Here is a 24377-nt window from a genome sequence, read left to right as displayed (position 1 = left end):
GCTTATGTACCTGATTTAGTAGGGAAAGGACGAGGGGAGAACAAGCTCCACGTGGGAAGAACAAATAGGTCTCTTTACGAAAGATAAATAGATTTTTAGGAGGACAGATGGGAGAAAAGAAAGTTTGTGGTATTGTTTGTCTATACAGGTACAAGTGGTCTTTCCATCTTCAGGGTCATAAACTCCTTGGAGAAGGGATTCGCAGTAGGTTTTCTGTTTTATGTTTTTATTAGTTTCCGGTGTACAAAGCAACACAGTGATCAGACATATGTATACCTCACAAAGTCATAACCCCAATAAGTCTAGTACCCGTCTGACACTGTACATACTTATCACAATATTATTGACTATATTCCCTATTCTGTACTTTATATCCCTGTGACTATCTTTTTGAAATTATAGTTGATATTCAATATTATTTTTATTAGTTTCAGGTGAGCAGTGTAGTGGTTAGACATTTATATAATTTATGAAGAAAATATGGAATGCTTCATGAATTTATCCTTGCTCAGGGGGTGTGCTCATCTCTGTATAGTTCCAATTTTAGTATATGTGCTGTCGGAGTGAGCGCTGGAGTTGACTTTATTTGTGTTCTCTCTTCTGGGAGTAGATCCACCCTGAAGGGGAATTTATTGCAGCCTCATTTCCCCAAATTACTGCTTTTAGTCAAAAAGGGAAACTAAGGTGCTTTTTTTTTTCTTCATTTTGGCATCTGTTGAATTGCAAATGTCTTCAGCTTAAAATAATCTTTATGCCAAAGTGGTTATTTCGGAGTGGCATATCCTGATCCCCTTCAATTGGAAGGAATAGCACTTCCCCTTATTTATTTATTTCAGGGTCTAAATATATGATCTGCACTTTGTATTGGTGCCTGTTCTGTGTATACAGCCTTGACCCTGAGTCCCCTGACAAGATGAAAATGTAATGGGGAGACAAGCCAGACATTGAACGAGAACCATACAAACAAGGGCAGTCCTATAGGGTGCTCTGCATCAGGATTGGGGGAGACGGTGTTTTCCAGAAATTGTTACAGCACTCGGAAAAGCCAAGGTCCTTTGTTTACTTCTGAGGGGTTGGGTGTGGGCATGCGAGGCCCGCAGAAAACCTCTCCACAGTTCTGTGCAAACGCTGCACAGGAAACTGTGATTCACAGCTCAAGGTGGCCACATTCCAGAGCACCTCACCCTTGGGTCTTTTTTTTTCCCCTTTCACAAAAGAACCTGTTCTTGTGCATGTGGAAGTGCCTGACTGGGAGAAAGAACCGGCTTCACCAGCCCTCGGGCCTGTGCCAGAGGCCAGCGGGAACAAGGTTGGCCAGGCGGCCGTCCAAGGGCAGGACGGGCCTGCAGCCTCCCGCTGGTGGAAGATGATGGCCGGGCCCAGCCGGGTCTTGGCGCTGCAGGACCTGAGAAAGGCCCTGAGGAGGAAGAGGGACTGGACACAGAGCAGGAGGACAGTCCTGGCCCTGCGGCCCTGGCATGCCCTGTCCCCGGCCAGATTTCCTGGGCTGCTCTTTGGGGCCGGCTAATTATTAACAGGAAACACACAGGAACACGCACACCTTCAGGGACTGAGGGCCTGTGGCTGGTGGAGGCCACCTCTGTGTTTACAGCCTGGCCTGTGACGTGACAGAAGCATTTCGTGAGGAACTTCCTGTTAACTGCTGAGGTTGGGTCAGGATTCTCTGGTGGCCGGACAGAATTTGTTCTTGTGTTTGTGTGGAGAGAGGACAGAAGCCAAGAAGCCTTTTGGAAACAGAGAACCTTCCCTGAAGCCCTGAAGAGAAGACCTGCCTGCCGGAGGTGAGATGGCTCCAGGATGGCTCCCCTGACAGGTGTTTATCGAGTGGATTTCTCCACAGGTACTGGGGCTTCTATGAGCGGGACCCACTCTAGCTGTTCTCCTGGGGAAAGTGTTGGACGATGAAAACAACTCTGGTTCCCAACTTCCACAAAGTTAAAAATTAAAACAGCGCTGCTCTGACAGTGTAGGAATTTGAGACGATTTCTAATCAAGCGAGTCCCTTTCACAGTGAGCTGTTCTCAGGGATGCGTTGAAAGCTGAGACTTGGCTGGAATTTGGGAGGTCAGGATTCCACGGCTGGAAAATTACTGTAACTCACGGTGTTCATCAGACAAACTTTTAAATGCCATTAGATTAAATGCCTAATGCGATGGCTACATGGAAGGGAGAATTGCTGAGGTCTCTGGAAGTTCCAAGACTGCCCTAAGTCTGGCAGGCAGTGCCGGGGCACCGCCCAACATAGGGACGCCCAGAGCTGGGGGACGGGGGCTATGGGGGCGCTGGTGTCTTCTCATTTTGGCATGTGGTTTGTAGTGAACCCCTCTCACTAATTGTGAGAAGCACGTCTTCCTTTTTGGGTTTGTTGTGCCGGCTGCTGCCGAAAGCAGGACAGCCTCCTTTGGAGGTTCTGATATCAAGCGATTTCCAAGAATCCAGAAATAAGCGTTTGTGTCACGTTTGGGTAATTAAGTGAGATTATCCGATGCAGCAATTTTCTTCCTGAGGTGACTGTCTTGGTGGGTCCAGACCGATCCCAGTGATTTGGCTTTCTCGGGGCATTAAGGAATTGGTTGGGGGTGTTAAATCCTGTCTATTTCATACAACTTAATAAGACTTAAGATTTTAGGAAAACTTTGCAGTTTTTCAACTAAAAGTAGGCGATTCACGTCTTCCACAGTGAAATGAATGAGAAGTTAAAATGCAGGGGCCCGTCAAACTGCTCCACAGAGATACTAACTTGCAATTTACCCGTCATAGTCCTCATTTAATTAAAGGCACTTGTCTGATTTCAGTTAAAGCTTGAAATCAGCTTTTTGACAGTTCCTCCCTGCACACACGCCTCAGATGCTGTCGCCTCGTGAATCCATGGCTGTAGTCATCTTGCCACTGGGTTTCTGTAGCTCATGTCCCAGAGCCACCTGGGTTCTGCCTGCTCATTAGAAATGGAGTCATTCTGTCCTACAGAGAATGAGCGAGCATGGTGTGTGAGGACGGTGGCAGGACAAAGCACCCACTAAGTCATCGCTTCTTAGTCTGCAGGCTGACTCAACGTGCTTATCAGTGACTCCAAATATTTCCTAATGAACCTCTGTGATTGCCACGGTTTCGATAACGCTGTGTCCACACTCCACATTTATTGCTTTCGGTGGCATGTATCGCATTTTATGGCTCAGCAGCTCGGTTTCTTCGTCATCCTCTGCCGGGGTCTAGCATTCTAGAAGACTGGTGGGGACGTTGACCTGTGGATTGTCTTCATTGAACCTTGAGAATTAATAAATGACTTTTTTGGGGCTTCCTAACTGGGGATCTTGACTCGCTCTCGGAAGGCTGTAATTTCAGTTCAGTTTGTGTGCAGCTACTGTACAGCTCGTTGGTAAGGCATATTTTTGGAGATTCGTCGAGTCTGTTATGGATTATTGCAAGGGGTCGGGTCCCACAATGGCACAGCATTGCAGCTCAGACACTCTGACCCCCACGTCTGGACATGGCACTGATGGTGTAGTACATTGGCTGACTATGCTGCCCAGAGACACCAGAGAACAGAGGGGTGGAAACCCATGCTTCTTCTCCTGGGCTGTGACTAACACATTTAAGTGAAACACAGGGTCTCAGCCCGAGCCTCTGCGATCCTTCATGCCTCTGCTCTGTTGTACCCAGTAACTTGTGGGGGGCGTGTCCCACAAACTGTGGTGTGGCAGATACTTCCCAGTGCCCATTGCAGGAAGAGGACTGGAACCCTGGGCTGGTACATCAGCACATTACAAGAATCCTGCCATGGGGCTCTGATGGAACTCGGCACCCCACGTTTTGGAGGAATGGGGGTGCATTATCCCAACACAGGGCTGTGCAATCTGTGTGATACCAGCGCGGAGGTGGAAGCTGCCCGTGGGTCACTGAGCCCCACACGTCAGTAGTTGAAGAACGTTTCAAATAAAGAGACCCTTCTCGAGGTTGAGGAGTTACTTTTTGTAGACAGTTCGTGATATGTTCAGTGGGTGACTTAGCACTAACTGCTCCAGTGGGACAAAGCCATGCTGGTGACAGCTTTGGACAGGCCTCTCTTGGAGAGAAGGAAAAAAGAAAAAGAAAAAATGCAGGGGAGGGGAGGTTTATCAAACAGCAACGAGATTGGAAGGAAGGGCCAAGACATGTACATGACATGATCCCCATGTGCTGCCAAGGGGCTGATCTACCCTTGACCTCCCCTACCTCTGCCCAACCCCAGAGCCCTCTCTGTGTTTCCTCAAATGTGCCAGGCATGGCCCCACCCCAGGGCCTTTGCACCTACTGCTCCTCTGCCTGGAAATCTCTTCTGCAGGTATCCACATGGTGTCACCACACCTGCTTTGCTGTTCAGAGAACACCTTCTCAGGGAGCCTTTCTCTGAGCTCTCTATTTGAGGTGATAACCAGCTACCACCTGCAAAAACTCCCGCATACACATTCCCTTGTGGTAGTTTTCTCTATACCTCTTGCTGCCTGCTAATAGGCTTATGATCTATTTCTTCATTGTTTCTTTAAATTAAAGTTTATTGGGGTGACAATTATCAGTAAAGTTACATAAATTTCAGGTGCACAGTTCTGTAATACATTATCTATATCTCACATTGTGTGTTCACAACCCAGAGTCAGTTCTCCTTCCATCACCATATATTTGATCCCCCTTACCCTCATCTCCCACCCCCCACCCGCCTTACCCTCTGGTAACCACTAAACTATTGTCTGTGTCTATGGGTTTTTGTTCCTTCATTTGTTTGTCTTGTTCTTTTGTTGTTTTCAGTTTTATATGCCACATATCAGTGAAATCATATGGTTCTCTACTTTTTCTGTCTGATTTATTTTGCTTAGCATTACAATTTCAAGATCCATCCATGTTGTCACAAATGTTCCTATATCATCTTTTCTTACCGCCGAATAGTATTCCATTGTGTATATATACCACAACTTCTTTATCCATTCATCTATCGAGGACATTTTGGTTGTTTCCATGTCTTGGCCACTGTAAACAAAGCTGCAATGAACATTGGAGAACACTTGTCTTTATGGATAAATGTTTTCAGATTTTTTGGGTAGATACCCAAGAGAGGGATTGCTGGGTCATATGGTAATTCTATTCGTAATTTTTTGAGGAACCTCCACACTGCCTTCCATAACGGCTGCACCAGTCTGCATTCCCACCAACAGTGTATGAGGGTTCCTTTTTCTCCACAGCCTCTCCAACACTTGTTACTAGTTGTCTTGTTGATGATAGCCATTCTGACTGGGGTGAGGAGATATCTCTTTGTGGTTTTTATTTGCATTTCTCTGATGATTAGTGATGTTGAGCATTTTTTCATATGTCTGTTTGACATTTGTATGTCCTCTTTGGAGAAATGTCTCTTCAGGTCCTCTGCCCATTTTTCAACTGGGTTGTTTTTGTTGTTGTTGAGTTGCATGAGTTCCTTGTATAGTCTGGATATTAGGCCCTTATCAGAGGCACTCTTTGCAAAAATCTTCTCCCATTCGATTTGTTGCCTCTTTATTTTGTCGATGGTTTCTTTTGTTGTGCAGAAGCTTTTAAGTTTGATATAGTCCCATTCATTTATTTTAGCTTTTACTTCCCTTGTCTTTGGAGTCAAATTCATAAAATGCTCTTTGAACCCAAGGTCCATAAGTTTAGTACCTATGTTTTCTTCTATGCAGTTTATTATTTCAGGTCTTATGCTTAGGTCTTTGATCCATTTTGAATTAGTTTTGGTACATGGTAACAGATAGCAGTCCAGTTTCTTCATTGTTTGGTTGCCTGTTTCCCTTCAGAATGTAAACTTGTTGTAGGCAGGATTTTTTTTTCTCAGTGATGAAAGCGTCATGACCGAAATGCATGTAGTAAGCCCAGACTGCTACATTTTGGTCAGTATTAGTACTTCAGCAATAATGGTATACCATCTGCATCCCATGGTTTACACCTGGCTTTGGGCATAAGATCACATGCTACAGTGACTCTACTAGAGAAGGTACCAGAATTGGAACACCGTTCAATTGTTGAGACAGGCTGCGGGGCTTAGCTCCGGAGTCTCTGACCCAGCAGGTCTGGGGGGGGTGGGCCCCAGCATTTACCCTTCTAACAAGTTCCCAGGTGAGACTGGTGCCGAGACCACGCTGACAAGCTGACTTATCCATCCTGGGACACCTGGAGCTGGTTGGGGCTCCACGTGGCTCCGAACTGCAAACGCTCCTCATGGCCAGACTGTTACCTGCCGGCTTTGTTTTCCCAGGGTGAGGACGAACATGCGGAGATGGAGGGCTGCTGGAGAGGCATTCTGGCCACGCTGGTCGTCCTGGCTGGGCTCGCAGGTAGGGGTCACGTGGGCTTGGTGGGGTGTCCAGGGCAACCCCTTGGAGTGGGCGGAAGGGAACCCAGAGGCCACTGGTGCTCACGGCTGCCTGACGCTTCTTCCTTAGGCACTTCCCACCATGTCCCCTTCCCACAGCGGGGTCCATTTCCTGCTGTGTCAACTCCACTCCAGGAGGGGTCCTTCCAGTGCCTCTGACCCCATCAGTCCCCTTCATCAGGGTTCTCGCCTCCTGGGTGTTTACCTTCGGTACCTCTCCATGTCATTGCTCTTGTTAAAATGTCCTGTCCCTCTTCCATTTCTTTCTGGTCTTCAAGGAAGTCTGACTCAAGCATCTCCTCCTCCCTGAAGCACCCTGACTTTGCATCTTTTGAGGTGATAATCTCAGTTTCCATATTGACAGGGTGAGGGGCTTTAGACACCTTCATTCCTCCAGCAGCCCTTCCTTGTCCTGGAACTGTCCCAGGTGTCTGTCGGAATGTCCTCCGGGGGTCCCAGGCCAGGGTCTCCCGATCAGACTCTGCTTTGCAGGAGATGAAGTGTGTGGACCTCGGGGTCTCTAGGGTATCTGGAGTTTGTATCCCCAGCTCTGTTTTGACTCTGTTTCGTCCCGATTTCATTGCTTCAGGTGTGTTGGTCTTGTTTTCCCAGCTAGATTTTAAACTGCTCAGCGTAGTTGTCCTGTACTTCTCACTGGGGTGATTTTCGGGAACTGCACTGGACACTAATATGCGTACAGAGACATGCACAGTCATGATGACGAGTTTTCAGAAGCTGAGCAGCTTCGTGCATCAACATTGAGACCAAGAACACCCATGAACACTCCCTTTGAGTGCCTCTCATCCCTCTCCCCCCAAAGGGACCGTTATTCTGACTTCTAACTGCATACATCTGTTTTGCTGGTTTTGTACTTTATACACACATGAACTCTATTTCCGATGGCTGGATAATGTTTCTTAATACTCTGGCCATGACAGCACTAACAACATAAAATGGAATGAACTGGAATAGGGATTCTCAGAGCGTGTTACGTGCAGTGAGGACCATTTGTGCATTTTGGCTTTGGGTTATTTACATGTTAGGTCTGTGGGTGCCAGGCTGTGTGTTAACATGTACTTGAGGGCAAAGGTGTTTGGAAGCCCTGCCTGAGAGCACTCAGTGCGTGGCGTTAGGTAGGTGCTTCATAAATACTTGCTTGTAGAGTGGAGAAGAAAACACCATCCCTACTCTGCAGAGTGTAGCGTGTGCAGTGGGACAAACCACACTCAGCACACATTTTTGGCTCCAAAGAGGCAATTTCAGCCACAGTTGCAAATAATCTCTTCCAGTGGTTTAGCAGGAAACTGTTGACCTCTGGGTCTATAGTTGTTCTGAGTCGTTTTTCCTGAAGTTCTATTTTGAAGGTGGGTTTGGCTTTGGTTGAGGCCTGGAGATGGCTATTCCAGAAGGGGAGAGTATTACAGGCTAATTCTAGAGCCCTCTGGGGGATAGGATCCATTGTAAAAGACTGAGCCCCTCCGATGCATCATCTTGGAAAGTCTTGGGTAGAGACACCTTCATTTGTAGACTAGTCTTTGAATAGCTGAGGGCAAGCCAGCCCCCAATGGGTTCCTGCCAGCCCTCTCCTCTCTTCCTAGTCCCCTGTGTAATGGAATATGGAACTCGACCATCTTATTTATGCATTCGGTGAATATTCACTGAGGGCCTGTTGTGCGTCATTTAGTTGCAGGCACTGGGATGCAGGGATGAGCAAACGCAGGCGTGGTCCTTGCTAACAAAGAGTTTAGAGCCTCGTACGGGAAACAGGCACTAACTGATGGAAAAACCAGTATAAAATCACCTCTGTGACAATCGCTTCACTGACTCAAAAGCCCATTATAGGATAATTTAACCTAAGTCGGGTGGTCTTGGGAGACTCTCTGAGGAGGAGACACTCGAGCGGGAGCTGAGGAGTGAGACTGGCATGTGAGTCTGGTCTCTGCCTGTGCAAAGGCCCTGGGCCCAGGAAGACTTGGAGTTTGATCAATTAAAGACAGTCTGGTGGCCCGAGCGTGGGCTTGGGGTAAAATGAAGTTAGTGTGAGACTAAATAAGGGTCTTCAGACATGATTGTGTGAAGGATTATCTGGTCTTTACCCTAAATGATGAAGCTACTTAAACAAAGTCTGAGGTGTGGAGGCGGGACATAGGGGAAGGTCCCTGACACACTGGTGTGCTGAGAAGATGCCCCCGGCTGCCATGTGGAGAGCAGTTTTGGGCAGTGGTGGTGGCACAGTGGTGACGCTGGCACCTCCTGCCATATCAGCAGGACTCAGCAGGCAGCTCAGACCTGCTGGCCCCCGGGTCCCGTCTGTGCAGCATTTGTTCTCTCCCATTGACCTGCCCCTGCAGGGCGTTCTGGAGACTCAGGTGAAGTGTTACTGTGTTAACGTGTGTCCAGCCGTGTGCTTCCTCCTAGAAACCTTACGGGCTGTAAAGAGATTCTTTTAGAACCTGCCTTACAACTTGACCTGAGAAGGTTGGAAGGAAATGGCGGGGCTGCCATTATTTGGGGGCACTCAATGTGCATGGCAGGCTGTCTGGTCTGTCTGGATCATACCACCCCAGATGCAACAGGACCCCCTCGCAGTCTGACTGAGGTGGCAGGTGTGTGGTCTGCCAGGGCATCTTTTTGCTATAAACCCTGAGTGAGGTCAGAGGGGAAAGCATGGGAAGGAGGGGACATTCAGAGTAGGACGGTCTGAGTTTGGGTCCCAGTGCCACCACTGTGATCACGAGTCCTGAGATGTGGCTGGTCTTCATTTTCAGCATTAAAACATGGGTGGTGAAAGATGAGAATAAGCGGTCTCTGAGACTATCCACTGCTATGCGAGTTCTATTTTGAATTATTATTATAAACATGGGAAAGTCTAGGAAAACTCTGGTTGCCAATTTGCTCTTCTGAGGTGATAAGAAAATCAGTCCTAAGTGGCCAAAAGATTTTGTGAGTTCTTTAGATGCAGAACACGCTTCCTCTCAAGGGTTCGTGATTGCACTCATGCGAGCTGGAGAGCTGTTGATGCCGTCCATCTGGAAGTCCAGCTAGAATTATCATTCCAGTTAAAACCAGTGTCAGAGTGCACCTGGTGAGTGGAGGGCAGGGCATTGTGAAAAGTGTGCAGGAAACAATTTTACTTCAATCTATGACTTTCTTGGCTCATCTTGTAGGTCAACGCAGTTCTTGCAGGTCATGTAATTGTTTGCCGAGTGCTTGAGGGTCATGTGAAAGGCTTTCCATGGATCATTCTAGGTGGTTCTTGGGACAAGTTGCGATGGTTCCAGTGTCCCTGTTTCGCAGCTGCGGGTCCCTGTTTTGCAGCTGTGGGGAGTGGGGAAGGAGAAGTGAAGACAACTTGCCCAGTGAGACAGGACGCTCACTCTGTAGCCTGTGGTCTGACGCTCTAGAACTACTTGCCACCTGCTGGAGTGTTAAACCCAACACTAGATTGACACGATCTACGAGCCTGCCAAATGTATTCCTTGAGTGTTTCATTAAGTGATCCCACTCCCCTACATCCCTCTACCCATTTTCCCTCTCTCTATATCTCCCCAACCTGCATCTCTTCTAGTCCTTAGGAGGAGGGGCATGGCCTCAATGATGGAACCATCTTTTTTTTTTTTTTTTAATGTATATTTCTTTTCTTTTCTTTTTTTTCTTTTTTCTTTTTTTTTTTAAGATTCTATTGGGGAAGGGCACCAGGACTTTATTGGGGAACAGTGTGTACTTCTAGGCCTTTTTTCCAAGTCAAGTTGTTGTCCTTTCAATCTTAGTTGTGGAGGGCGCAGCTCAGCTCCAGGTCCAGTTGCCGTTGCTAGTTGCAGGTGGCACTGCCAACCATCCCTTGGGGGAGTCGAACCGGCAACCTTGTGGTTGAGAGGACGCATTCCAACCAACTGAGCCATTCGGGAGCTCAGAGGCAGCTCTACTCAAGGTGCCATGTTCAATCTTAGTTGTAGGGGGCACTGCCCACCATCCCTTGCAGGACTCGAGGAATTGAACTGGCAACCTTGTGGTTGAGAGCCCACTGGCCCATGTGGGAATCGAACCAGCAGCCTTTGGAGTTAGGAGCACGGAGCTCTAACCGCCTGAGCCACTGGGCTGGCCCTGGAACCATCTTTTTTGATACTTGGAGAGAGACTTTCCTCTTGCTCCAGGACCCAGCCTTCATCTCTGTCCCGCTGTATTCCTTCTCTCTCAATCTTGTTCATCCTCCGTCCCAGACCTGTCCTAAGTACCACACCTGGGGGCTCTCAGAGTGCAGGGACATGCATGGGCCATGATCACAGCATGCCAGGGTCCCATCCTCTTTGTGCAGACAAGTGACTCTACTTTGCCCTCGGAGCCTTGGGATCTCCTCAGAGGTGGAAATCAAAGGTCCTCCCCATTTTACTGGGAGGAAAAGGCTCATTTCACAGTGAGGCTGAAAAACTTGCCTAAAGTAACGGAGCTGGGCTAGTGGCGGCTCTCTGGGCCGAGTTCTTAAGGAAACATCCCCAGGGAAGAGGAGAAGGGTTGCTCCCGGCACTCCCAATCCTGCCGGGAGTGCTGTGGACTGTGGATTAAGAGGAGGGGTGTGGAAAGGAGGGATGGGGTGCCTTCCTGTCCACTGGAAGCTCCTGAGTGACTGTGGGCCTGGTGTGGGACCAAGAAGACATGGAGTCAGAGCCATTGGACGGTCACCCAGGGGTCACAACTTGTATGCAGAAGGATTAAACTCTACAGTTGAGATTCGCTTCCCACTTCAAAACACTGATTGTTTTCCAGCTTCTGGATCCAGCTACCAAATCATAGAAGGACCCAAGAATGCAACGGTGCTGGTGGGCTGGGAGGCGCGCTTCAACTGCACCGTCTCACAGGGCTGGAGGCTCATCATGTGGGCTCTGAACAGCACCGTCGTCCTGAGCATCACGCCCAAGGAGCCCATCATCACCAACGACCGCTTTACCTCTGAGAGTTACGAGGAGGGCGGTGACTTCATCTCTGAGATGGTGATCCATGACGTGCAGTTCAGTGATGCAGGGCAGATCAAATGCAGCCTCCAGAACAGTGACCGCGAGGGATCTGCTTTCCTTTCCGTCCAAGGTGGGTGTGCAGGTAGCTCCGAAGAGGAGTGTTTGGAGCTCACTGGGTTAAATGTCAGAGGAATGGAAGGGACCTTTTGAAGTTCATGTCATATGCTCGTATGATGACATATGGGGTCTACCTTCAGTTGGTGTTATGCTTAGAATTATTCTGAACTGGTGAATGTTTTGTTGTCTATATCACCTGCCTTCCCCCTCCCTCCCTCCCTTCCTTCTTTCATCTATGGTCTAGCTGTCAGTGTTATGCTTAGAATTATTCTGAACTGGTGAATGTTGTTTTGTTTGTTTCTCTCCTCTCTTCCTCACCCACTCTCTTTCTACTTCCTTTCTGCTTTTTTTCCATCTCTCCTTCCATCTTTCCTTTCCTTTATATAATTAGGAATCTTAAGGACAGGTTTTATCACTTTCTCATCTAATCCGTTTCAGTACCTAATAGCTTTTCTGGAAATAGATCCTGAAAGTCCTCTGGGACCAGTTGCCATCACTTGTCTATGATTTAAAGAGAGTTGACAATCATTACTCTTTCTCTAGTTTTTCACATACTTGACTATCTCTTTCCCTTGCATCATTTATCAACTTATAATCATGCTTTAACTTTTTCCTTCTTCCAGATGAATTTCCCCAATCTATTACTCTTCCCTGCCTCCACTGGTTCTTACAGTCAAAGATGTGTGTTCACTAAACATACAACACATTTTTTAGGGAGAAAGAAAAGAGTAAAGATTTATTATAATGGATAACTTGTTTTTCATTCTCAGAGTTCGCTTTGAGGTGCTATAGATCATACTACATAGTGAAAAAAATTAAAGGGTGCTTTACAAGGATTCAGAACATCTTTGTCAAAATTTAATCACTTTGCATTCCTTAAAAATGTAATTATATGCTACTTACAGATGCGTTGGAGCTAGCAGAGCTCCTGAATCCTATGGCGGCATTTCTTACAACAGACACGTTATGTCTTTGAAGTTGTTCTCATGTCTATTTGTTGGCTTGGCTAGGAGACGTTCCCAAAGATTTGGTCTGCACTCATGTTGCTGTCAAGCCAAATTTGGTAACATTTGCTGTAGACACACGTCTGCGTACTTGTACTTGCCTGGTTTTTACTCAGCCAAATTGTCGTGTCTTTACTTTTGTGTATCTTTAATTTTACGTGGTTTAATTAGGGGTACAAGGATATTTTCTAACTAAGTGAATTTGTGAGGCTACCTGGGTTACCGGCCTCATCTGCATGACCCAATTCTCATGAAAACAATTTGTGGTATAAGGGAAAGAACACAGGAAAAGGAATCAAAATACGCATTCCGGTTTTACTTTCGTCAGTTACCCACCATGGTGGCGAATTGGCTCAATTTCTTCATCTGTAAAATGGGACAAGATTCCTCTGCCCACTTCACAGGCTCACGGTGAGGGTCAGATGACAAAATGACTGAGGATGGCTTCAAGACTCCAAAACCAGAGTGGTCTAGAGGTTAACAGGGCAGATGTGGGAGCCCAACTGCTGGGTTCAAGTGCCAGCTTTCTTACTGAATGACGCTGCGACTGTGGACATGTTACTAACTGACCTTGTGCCCTTGTTTCATGGGGCTGTTGTGAGATCAGATGAGCAGGTCTATGTAAAGTCTCCAGCACCTAACTCACTGCAATCTCTAAAGGTCACTCGCTATTATATATGCACATTGCATCCCCAGTAGGAGCACGCCGTTGTGATACGTAGGCACTTAAGGGGGACACAGAGATGACTAGAACAAGGCATAGTCCTGCCCTCTAGAATGTTACAAAATGCAGGAATAATGCAAGTGTATGAATAACAGTGGTGCAGCGTAGATGCTGGCAAGCGCCATGGCAGGGAGATAAGCTCAAGTTCCAACTGGGAAGGGAGGTCAAAGGATCAGCAATGTCTTCCAGGAAAAGGTGTCTCCGAATGGCAGAATGGGGAAGCGAGAGAGGAGGAGGGCATTCCGGGATCAAAGAAACAGGATCAAAGGCATGACTTATTAGTGCTATGTTTATCATGCACCAATTCATAAATCCATGTGGTTTTATAGCGTCTTTTCCCAAAGCTACACATCTCTACAGTGTCTTCAGACATGCATTTGTATATGTTAGTAACTGCTGTAGTTTTTGGTCTTAAGACAAATGGAAGAACACATGTCTAAAGAAGTTAGTCTTCCCCAAGTTCCCGAGTAAGGAACCAGTAGAACAGGACAGAACTCTATTGTCTTACTCTGGTTCCATTGCTCTGAATGGCACTTTAGTCTTAGAGGAACAAATGTGCTATGAACAACAGTCTCTTTAAAGTGAAAAGAATCTTGAAAGAAGAAGAAACATTCAATTTATTTTGCAAGTGTATTATCCAGAGATTGTTTTATTTTATCAGCAAGAGAAAACTAAAGAGAACTTACGTAATTCCATATTGAGTCATCCCAAATCACCTTATATAAAATGTTTGTCATGGTACTGGATAACTTTTGTGAAAGCCAATGAGAAAAGCTGAATTGCAAATATATACAGAAAAAGGAAATGCTTCTTGTTGTTGCATTTGTCCGTTGTTTTTGCTCAATACGCCAATTAATCCCACCAAACTCTAGACCTTTATGTTTTGAGAGCCACTTCTGTCATTAACTGAGGCAATACCATCCCTCCAGGTTTCTGTCATCTTAAACCTCTCCACCAAACAGAATAATGAATGAACCCAAAAGAACAAAGATGAAACCCTTTAGCCTTAAGGGAAAAATCTGTTCCCCTCTCATTGTTGCATTCACAGTAGTTCTTGAATTAGCAAAGGTACTTTACTTACTCGAAGAGAGTATTCAGGAAAGCAATAATTGGAAATCTAGTATTTCCAATTACAGTAAGAATTGCTTTCAGAGGTGATCCAGTTCAGGCTAGTCCGGGAACTCGCAGGGTGTCTCCTACACCCTTTCATGGTGGTCTGTGAGGTCACGACTGTTTTCAAAATAATACTAAGATGTTAGTTGCCCTTCTCATTGTTCTCATGAGTGAAAGGGGAATTTTCCACTATACACTGGGGAGGTGCATTACTCAGTGGACCAGCGTTTTCCAAATGACTCACGTTAGGGGTGAAAGAGCCATTCAAAGTCCCAGATATAGCAATGGATTTTGCTGTAACAGTGAAATACCCTTTATAGGTTTCAGATTCTACAGTGCAACTAACCTTTATGAAACCACTTCTTGTCAATTTGGGTATCGTATCAAAGAATATCCATGGTTATCTGTGAAATGCTCCTTACTATTTCAACTATACATCTGTGTGAAGTCAGAGTTTCTTTGTAAACTTCCAACAAAGCAATATATTGCCACAGACTGAATACAGGAGATAGGAAAATCCAACCAGACGTCAAAGAGATTTGCATAAATATAAAATAATATTGCTCTTTCTACTAATTTATGTTGGTTTAAAATATAGGGTTTTTTCATAAAAATATGTTAATCTATATTAACATGTAATGGGTTATTTTTATTTTTGAATAACTATTTTAAAACAAACAAATATTTAATTCTAATTTCAAATATGGTTAGTATTGATAGATATAACCCACATAAAGAAAAGGTCTTTGGAATCCTCAGTGATTTTATAGGGTACGGAAAGAATAATGATGGAAAACCCCTGATCTCGTCAAATTATCTCATTCGACAGGCAGAACACAGCCTGAACATTTTAGTGACTTGTCCAAGGGGATGGCCATTTTGTGGCAAAGCCAGGATTGACAGTAGCTGTTTGATTCTTAGTCCAGTGTTCTTTCCATTATATTATGCAGCTGGGTGTTTTGAATATTTTAATTGGAATGTTTCAGTGTATCTATGTTTCATGAAGGCTGTGTCTTTACCGGGGCCAATCTTCAGGTTATTCTAGTAATTTTAGTCCTCAATGGCATTATTTTCAGATGCGTTATTTATAGTGTGAACGTTAGCAAATGCAAGTGGGTCCTTAATGAAAACTTTTAAATAATTTATCTGAGTAATATATTCTGATACCTGATTGAGGGTAGTTATTTCTTTAATTATATTGGATTTAGTTTGTAACTAGAAAAATATCTTAAGTCATATTATAGGAAGTTACATTTAAAAATGTGACCTTCTCCCCTCTCCCTCCCACCAAAAAAAAAAAAAAAAGAGAATCTAATTGACCAACGGGACTTCCCATGAGTCTGAGATGTGTTCTCCTTACAATGAATGTGAAGGTTATTTCCCTTTTGGCTTTGATTGCCAGGACAACTTTACAACTCCCTTCAGAGACTGTATAGCTCCCATGGCAGGCACATTTGCCCTCTCTTTTCCATATGATTTACGTTCCCCTGAATCCTGATTTTTATTTATTTTTCTGGAAGTATGTGTTCTCTGGTGATCAATCTCATCTTTCTCTGTGAATAAATAAAGACACAGACATGATCTGAATTAAGGTTTCCCGTTACAGATACAGCCACTTTGGGTTTGGGGTGGCAATGTGATTTGAAGAAAAAATAAAGAAAACCTAGAACTGAGAGACATGGTCATTCCTTCAGAATGTTTCTCTTTTCTTCTTCAGTTGTGGGGAAGTTGAGCATTCCCAACAACAGTCTTGTAGTCACTGAGGATGAAGCTTGTAATGTGACTTGCCATGCTGTGGGCTGGACCCCACTCCCAGCTCTCTCCTGGGAGATCGGTGTTCCGGTGAGTCATTCAAGCTGTTACTCTGTTCCGGAGCCTGATGACCTTCAAAGTGCAGTGAGTGTCCTGACTCTGACGCCACAGGGCAATGGAACTTTGACCTGTGTGGCTGCCATGAAGGGGCTGCAGGTCCCCGAGTCTGTAACTGTAAACCTTACTGTGCTTCCATCTCACTTGGGTAAGTGAAGATTTTTTGCTTTATGTAAATTATTGTTGCATGCTTATATTGTCTGTGTCTTGCTGCCTGATCTCAGGGCCTAGGAAAATCGTAAGGGGATCTTCGTTTCTGGTAGGCATGGTAATAGAGACAAAAATACTTGTAGTGTCAGCGTAATGACCCTGCTATTTAACTTGCTTTTAAAATCACATCTTCTTTTCTTACTTACATGTGAAAATCATTAAGAATCTTGACAATCATTAGCATAAAGCAGCATCAAGTAAAGAGGTAAATACTTGAATCCAACGTTTTTCTCTAACTTTCCCCCACTGTTCTGGTTTGATCTCATTCCTGGGCCAATATGAAGCAAGCTCTCTCGATATCTGAGGAGGGTACACAGGTCTTCTCGGATTCCTTCCAGTCATGGTGGAATTATAATGTTTTATTTTTTACCCAGGAAATCCAAGTCTACGTATATATTTTTAATGTGACTAAATGACATAAGTTTCAAGTTTAGACCCCAAAGAGAAACTACTGTAGGGCCCGTGGCATATCAGAAACTCTAACCACACGGCTCCATGGACCCTTAGGGTCCGCCTGACCCTGGAGCCAGCCCGGGCCAACTAGAAAACACAGGGGTTCGGGCCTGGAGACTGACTTTCAGTCCTTCATTTTACAAAACAGGAAAGAAAGGAGGTTGAGACGAGTGCTGTGCTTAATTCAGGTCATACAGCTGGAAGGGGTGGAAGGGCTGAGAAGCCAGCAATTGCTTCTCTCTTGGTCCAAAGCTTTTACTACTATGAAAACACCTTCACTTAAGATCTTTCAAAGTTCAGAACAAAGCTAAGCCAAAGCCAGATGATGATATAGTAATAATGCCGACGACAACAATACTAAGCACTACATAGCACTTACCAAGTAAGGACATTGTTTTAAACTTCTCCAATATTAATCCAATTAACCTGCACAATAGCCCTCTGAGGCAATACTGTTATTATTCCTGCTGTAGCGGTAGGTGACAGGGACACAGTGTTGTTTGGAATTGGCCCATGTCCAGAGAGGTAGTAAATGGTCAGATGTGATCCTGCACGTCTGTTTCCAGAATCTGCTCTCCTGTCAACTGTACCTCCACTGTGTGAGCAGCCACTGGATGGTGCAGGAGTGTCCTGGGGCTGCCAAAACAGTACCACAAATTGAGTGGCTTAAACAACAGAAATGTGTTCTTTCACAGTTCCGGGGGCTGGTTGTCCAAGGTCAAGGTATCAGCAGGGTGATTCCTTCTGAGGTCCAGGAGGGGGCATCAGTTCCAGGCCTCTTCCGGAGCTTCTGGTGGTTGCCGGCCATCTTTGGTGTTCCTTGGCTTGTGGACACATCATTCTGATCTCTGCCTTCATCTTCGTGTGGCCTTCTTTCTGTGCATGTTTGTGTCCTAATTTCCTTTTCTTATAGGAATATCAGTCTTATTGAATTAGGGCCCACCTTAACCAGCATGATGTCATCTAAATTACACCTTCAATACTCCTATTCCCAAAGTCAGGCCATATTTTGAGGTACTAGGAGTTAGTACTTTAACATATGAACTTTGGAGGGACATAATTCAACCCATAAAAGATGGCGTCTCCGTGAACCTGTAAAAAGCCATTCAGAGCCCAACCTGTGGTCAGCACTAGTGGTTCTGTGCTTGCACTGGAATTGATCCCCAGTTTTGTGCCATATAAGCTTGCTCCCTGGGCATTAGGCCCTTATCTGTCTTCTCCAGCTCAGATGCCCCAGAAACCAGGCAGACAACAGAAATGAAAGCATAAGTGAATACATGTGTCAGGTAGCAGATGGAGCAGAGGGGACCAGACAGTGTGCCCCATTCACAGGGAGCAGCTCCAGCTGTGACAACAAAAAAGGGGACGGGGACCCAAAGCTGCCAGATCTTTGACCTGGTTCTGGTGTAACTATCAGTGCTTTTGAGGGTAAAGGATGTAGAAACCTGTGTTTTCTTGATTTTAAGTCAAGGTTAATTTAGTTTAGCTTGTTAAATTCAAAAGAATTCAGCTTATTCCTCAGCAAGACTACAAAAGAAGATGAAGCTAGAATTCAACTAGCTTATTATTTTGAACAATTTAAAACCTTCAGAAAAGTTGTAAGAATAGTACAAGCAATACCAATGTACATTTACCTAGATACAACAAATGTTAACCTTTTGTCATGTTTGCTTCTCACTCTCTTGCTCAGATTTTCTCTTTTCTTTCTTCCTTTCTTTCTTTTTGGCTGACGCATTTGAAAGTTAGTTGGAGACTTTATGACACTTTACCCCTAAATATGTCAGCATGTGTATCATAATTCAAGGCCATTCTACAAAACTCCGACTCAGTTGGCAGTCAGGAAATTTAACATCGATACAATACTATCATATAATATACAGTCCATACTCAAATTTCCCCATTTCTCCTTTATAGCTATTATTTTTTTCTCAAACCAATATCCAGTCAAAGACCATGCATTGCCTTTGGCTGTCAGGTCTTCTTCAGTTTCCTTTAATCTCCAGCGGTGGCCCCCCCCCCCATTTTTGTCTTTCCTGATATAAACATTTTTGAAGGGTCCAGACCATTTTTGCAAGATGCCCTTCAATATGGATTTGTTTGATGTTTTCCAACACACTTTGATTTAGGCTAAACATTTTTGGCAAGACATGGGTCATGTCATGTGGGCACATGATACCAATTTTCCCTACCACTGGAAATAAGTTTGACCATTTGGTCAAAGTGGCATCCCCGAATTGCTTTGTTGTAAAGAAATCTTTTGCCTTTGTAATTAATATGTAATACATGAATACTGCATGAATATCATATTCTCAATAGACTCTCACCTCATAACTTTTGCTTTTATCGATATCATTGCCTGAATCAATTATTTTTATGGTGGTTGTAAAAGAGTGATTTCCTAGTTCCGTCATTTTTCTATATTTATTAGTTAGCATTCTTCTGTAAAGAAGAGAATTCCCTCTCCTGTTCTTCCCCCCTTTTTTTTTTTTTTTAATAGTTGTGGTATGGACTCACTTTTATTTACTACATTATAATTTGCTCCCGTTGTTATTCGCTTTGATGCTCAGCTTGCTCCAGATTTGGCCAGTAGGAATCCCTTCCAGCTGGCCCTGATGTCCTTTTGACATGTCCCTGTTAGTTTTTGAGCACTTGGCCCAATAAGACGTTCCGAAGTCCCTTAGCACTTATCCTGTTGCAGTCTGGAATCAGCCATTTCTCCAAGGAGCCAACCCTGCTTGCTTTAAGCTATTTAACTATTACAAAATGTGGTTAAGGCTTTGAAAGGGAAGATTTAAAAAAAGGTCATGAACACCAAATGGAATGAAATCGACTGTTTAGACCACACATCTTAGCAAGGTAATAATGCGGCAAAGACCTCTGGCCTGATTGATGATGCCCGGACCATTGGATTTTGGAGATTAGCTGACCTGCAAAGTTCTTCTTTTGATGGGGAAGGACAAGGGGCCCTTAGTTTCCCTTGGCCAGGTATAATTCAGCTGAATTCTTCTTAGACAAGCACTAGTGAGCAGCCATAATTACGGCAGCTGGAGTCCTGACAGTGTCATAGAGGAGAGAGTGCAGTCGGTGCGTTGCAATGAGGCTTACTTGATCGGATTCATTTGGAAAACGCTAATTTGTTTCTAGATTATTTATCAAGACCCAGAGCAGCTGGTGGCTGGCTGTGTGTTGTGTGTTTTTTGTAAGTTTTAGTAGTTGAAGACCTCATTACTGCTGGTGGCCAGAAGGTTTCAAGGGGAGCCCGTACCAGGTTCACGGACAGCCCAGAATGAATGAAGCTGTGTCTGCTCCGGCTTCTTTAGGCATCCAGTAAACATCAGTCTTGCCACCCACTTCCTAAAAGTGCAAGGAATTTGTATTCATTTCTAGACTATACCTTTAAATCATGGCCATGGCAGCTTAGGAAGTGTAATTAGGCCAAAAAGTTGCATGAGGCACTTATTAGTTCTTTAGAGAAAAGCATGTTGCAAGGGCTAAGCTGATGTTTTTAAAAAAATCGGTTTCCTCTCAATTCCAGAAGTAATCCAAGCTTCCAGCACTGCAGACACACATACAACTCAAAGCCCCTCTCCAGCTGCCTGGAGATAAACACCGCCAACCCCATCTGCCCATCTGGATGGATTTCTCTGCTGTTCTGAGCACTTACTTAAGTGTATGGGCTGTGTGTGACATGTTAAAACAAAGCCATCATTGTAGGACACACAAGCGCCTTGCAGAATGTAGTCACTCCTGGTCCTAATCTTAGTTTTGTGACAAGTGGCAATTTCAAGGCCCGATAAGAGTGGCGGGAGTGACAGTCCTGGGTCGTGGCTCTGGTGCTAACTGTGACACTTTTGGCAAGTCACTGACCTTTGGGCTCAGTTTTCCTGCCTGTAAACCGAGTGGGAGAAGAACAGGGCACACGTTCTTTCTCCTGGCTGTCCATCGGTCTCCAGGGAACTTTAACACGTAAGGCCCCGCCCCAGAGATTTTGATTTAATCGGTCTGCGTGGAGCCTGGGAATTAACATTTTTAAAGGAGCCCCCAAATTGCTCTACTAGGCAGTCACGATTGGGAGCTACTGAGCTGGAAAATCCCAAAGCCCACCTCCAGACCCAGCCTCATCAGGTGCTGCTATCCACCCAGACTTGGACCCCAGACAGCCTGGACTCAGATGCCATCTTACCTACTTACTCGCTGTGTGACTTTGGGCAAGTTACTTAACCTCTCTGCCTCAGTTTTCTCTCTGTGAAACTGAGATAATAATAATATCTACCTCATAGGGTTGTTGTTGGTGTGAGAAGTAAGCAGGTTAAGATGCCTAAAGCACTTAGGACAGCCGCTGCCTCAGAGCACACAGGACAGGAGAGTGAGTGATAGTCATTGTGTGTTTTATGGATTCAGAGAGCTCCAGTGTCCCTTCTGTCAGCACATGAGCATGCTTTGCACGTGCTGGTGGTGACATTTTGTATTAATCCAGTTGGTTTTAAGAAATTGTATGTGCCCTTTCAAAACTCCGAGTTTTCCTGGGAGAGCATCTGGGAAATACTCTTTTCCTTTTCTTCACAGATGGGAAAAGGACAGTCCCCAAGCTGAGACTGAAGTCACACAGTAAATTTGGAAACTCAGCCCTAACGTGCATACAGCTGTGTGCAGGGATGTAGGGAGGAAGGCAAGCAGTGCTGACCGTGGCGCTAATTTTCCTTGGTCACAAGTTGTGGGTTACTCAGGTCCAGTTACTCATCCTCTGCAGCGAGTCTGCCCGTCACCTTGAGTCATCACGCCCACACCCTTCAGTGAGGCACAGGTCAGGGATAAGCGTCCACCCAGACGCCCTATTTCCTGCAAGACCTGGGCTCTTTCTCCCCCAAATTGGAGACCCAACTTGGCGGAATGGGTAGACATGAGTCAGGCCCCTGGGATTTTCCTGTTCTGAGCACCTTGTCAGCTGACCGAGTCTCTTCGTCCCAGTGTCTTACCTGCACGCTGAAGGGGTTGGGCGATGGATGAGCTCATTCCAAGATTTGGCATTTTCTGTCCCCTGTCGTGGTTTTTGATTTACCAACATATGACTATTATTGATTTTTATTTTAATCACTGTAAATGTACTCATTTAAAAAATTAGCTTCATGCTAAACAAAACTATCTATGATATATATGCATGTGTGTGTACATATATACGTCATATATGACAAATCAAAAACTATAATTAAAATAAGAAAGGTTTGGGCATAGTCTCACCTAGGTGTGAAGCTCGACCCCCAGTGGAGCGTGGTCACAGAAAATAGGAAGCGAAAGAATGAGCCCTGTGGTTCCTGATATAAGTTGCCGTTTCAGTGAGAGTTTGGTGCTTGTAGGTGAGTGCAGGCAGCACGTGGATGAACCTGGTGGTTGAATTAAAGTTCCGAGTGAGTGAGGTCACAAGACCACCTGCTTTCTTCCTTGATTTGGTCACCACCCCAGCAAAGTGGCCCTTCCCTTTCTTTAAACAGTTCTTTCCTGAGGGTAACAGGCTGTCTCTGTGCTAGACTGTGTCAAGACAAAGGTTGTCGTGTCAAGACAAAGGTTGTCATGTCAAGATAAAGGTTGTCATGTCAAGATAAAGGTTGTTGTGTCAAGACTGGGTTGACAGAAGCATGGCACGCTTATAGTTTTCTCCAGGAGCAGAGGAAAACACCCTGATAGGGGGTATGTGAGTAAGTCAACAAGTGTGTGGACTTTTTCCAGTATGAATTTCAAGATTATCTCTTGAATCTTGAGCCAGACCTTAATGTTTAACCCCACTGGCTTCCTTGTTATGAAAGCTTCTACTTTGTACAATCTTCAATGTGTAAAAAGTTCATCAGACTAAATTTAGGATGACCATAGCAATCTCAGACATGTGCATTGTACCTTACAGTGTTCTCAGCACTTTTGCATACATCTCCTGAGTCTCTGAACAGCCCGGTGGGGCAAGAGTTGTTATAGGTGAGTGAGCCAGAGGCGAAAGTAAATAGTGGCCATGACGTTTCACTCGTTCCATTGACATGAAGCCCAAAGCTCTTTGTCAGTCAAGAGGCTTCCACACAATGGTCTGATTTTAAACTCCAGATTGTGAATATCATAAGTGCAACTTTGGACTTAACAATTTTATTATCACATCTGTAAGAGGGACAGCACGGGAACCTCCTGTAATGTGGCAGGTTGCTGGGGCAGTGTTTACATTTTGGCTGCACCCCAGAGATTCTTAAACGGTGGGTCACCAACCATCTGCATGAGAATCACGTGGGTGCCATTCTAGACCCCCTGACTTGGTACCACTGGGGGCGGGCTCTGAATCTACATGTGCAACAAACATTCCAGGTGACGCTTGGGATTCTACTCTCCGTGGAGCAAGGGCATAAGCCGTATTGCTCTCTGGATGTGAGGGGACTGGCTTGTTTTAATGCTCTAAGTCTGGGACTTGCAAAGGGTAGAATTCTGTCCCCTGCAGTCTCCACCTTTTTCGGTAACTCTTTTCCTATCTCTATCTGTCCCAGCTCATCTTAGAAAAATGATCGGTGATGTGGAGATCCATCCATCCATCCATCCATCCAAGGTGCCCAATATGTGTCAGGTGGCTGGGGTTTAAAAAAAAATCAGACTCAGTTCTTGACCTTGAGGGAACTAAATATAATTTAGATATACAGATGTATAAGAGGAAATGGAAGTGACAGCAGTCGATGTCATAGACATGTAAGATGGCAATGAATGTGCGATGTTAAAAAAAGGAAATTTAAAAAATCCATCACAGGAAATGCAGAGCAACTTTGCACAAAGGGCGGAAGGCTAATTTTTTGTATTGTATAATTCTTCAAAGCACAGAGTTCTTTGACTTTTAGCTTGCTTTGAGGTAAGTCTGTGCATTATTTGCTTGTCCATGAGTCAGCATTCAGATGGTTGATGATTGTAAACACCGGAGCACTAGTGGCCGTCTCTAACCATTCCTACAACTAATTCTGAACATTTAACATTGACACAGGGATAGCAACCTACGATTTCATGGTCAGTTTGCAAGGAAGACTCTTAGGAAGAACACCCAAGAGCTGATTTTCCATTATAACCTCTGGTTCCAAAGTGCAGGAAGGCCGTTGTTTTAAAAGCAAATCTAATCTTCATAGGAAGTCTGTTGTTTTAATATTCTCTAATGACTAGCATCTAATAAAATAGCATTCATTTCCACTGAGATACCACCCAGGCACTGAGGGCACTAAGTGGAAGACTTCACTGAATAGCAATTCTCATTTAAACTGATCCGCTTAAATGTGGTTTGACTGCAAGGCGGTTCCCCAGGGGGAGGTGATAAGGGCTCTTCGGAACATCAGTGCAGTTCCCACAGCGCGCGGCTAGGCGGCGCTGTCCAACAGTTCTCTCCGTGATGGAGGCAACGTTTTACATCTGTCACTTGAGCGCTTGAAAGGTGGCCAGCATGACTGAGGTGCTGAGTATTTAATTACATATAATTTTAATTAATTTAAATCTGAATTTAGATAACCACATGACGTGTATTGGACAGCTCTGGGGAA

At 44.9% G+C, this 24377-nt stretch overlaps 1 protein-coding gene and 1 pseudogene across 3 annotated transcripts in view; one reads left to right on the top strand and one right to left on the bottom strand.

The window, feature by feature from the left end:
• Positions 1 to 474: 474 nt before the first annotated feature.
• Positions 475 to 571, bottom strand: LOC141568048 (U6 spliceosomal RNA; annotated as a pseudogene).
• Positions 572 to 1261: 690 nt separating this feature from the next.
• Positions 1262 to 24377, top strand: part of IGSF5 (immunoglobulin superfamily member 5) — a 41238-nt gene continuing 18122 nt past the window's right edge. Inside the window, exons 1-4 of one of the 3 annotated variants that reach the window (XM_019745748.2) lie at positions 1262 to 1834; positions 6278 to 6356; positions 11159 to 11476; positions 16022 to 16321. In XM_019745748.2, coding sequence (XP_019601307.2) covers positions 6299 to 6356; positions 11159 to 11476; positions 16022 to 16321 — 676 coding nt within the window. In that variant the 5' untranslated portion in view covers positions 1262 to 1834; positions 6278 to 6298. Of the gene's footprint in view, positions 1862 to 6277; positions 6357 to 11158; positions 11477 to 16021; positions 16322 to 24377 lie in introns of all 3 variants that reach the window. The other 2 variants (XM_019745747.2, XM_019745746.2) reach the window with 2 other exon arrangements.

This window comes from Rhinolophus sinicus, linkage group LG01, assembly GCF_036562045.2.
Source record: "Rhinolophus sinicus isolate RSC01 linkage group LG01, ASM3656204v1, whole genome shotgun sequence".
NCBI lineage: Eukaryota > Metazoa > Chordata > Mammalia > Chiroptera > Rhinolophidae > Rhinolophus > Rhinolophus sinicus.
Note: the sequence above shows the minus strand (reverse complement) of the source record. Positions and strands in the feature narration are given on the sequence as shown.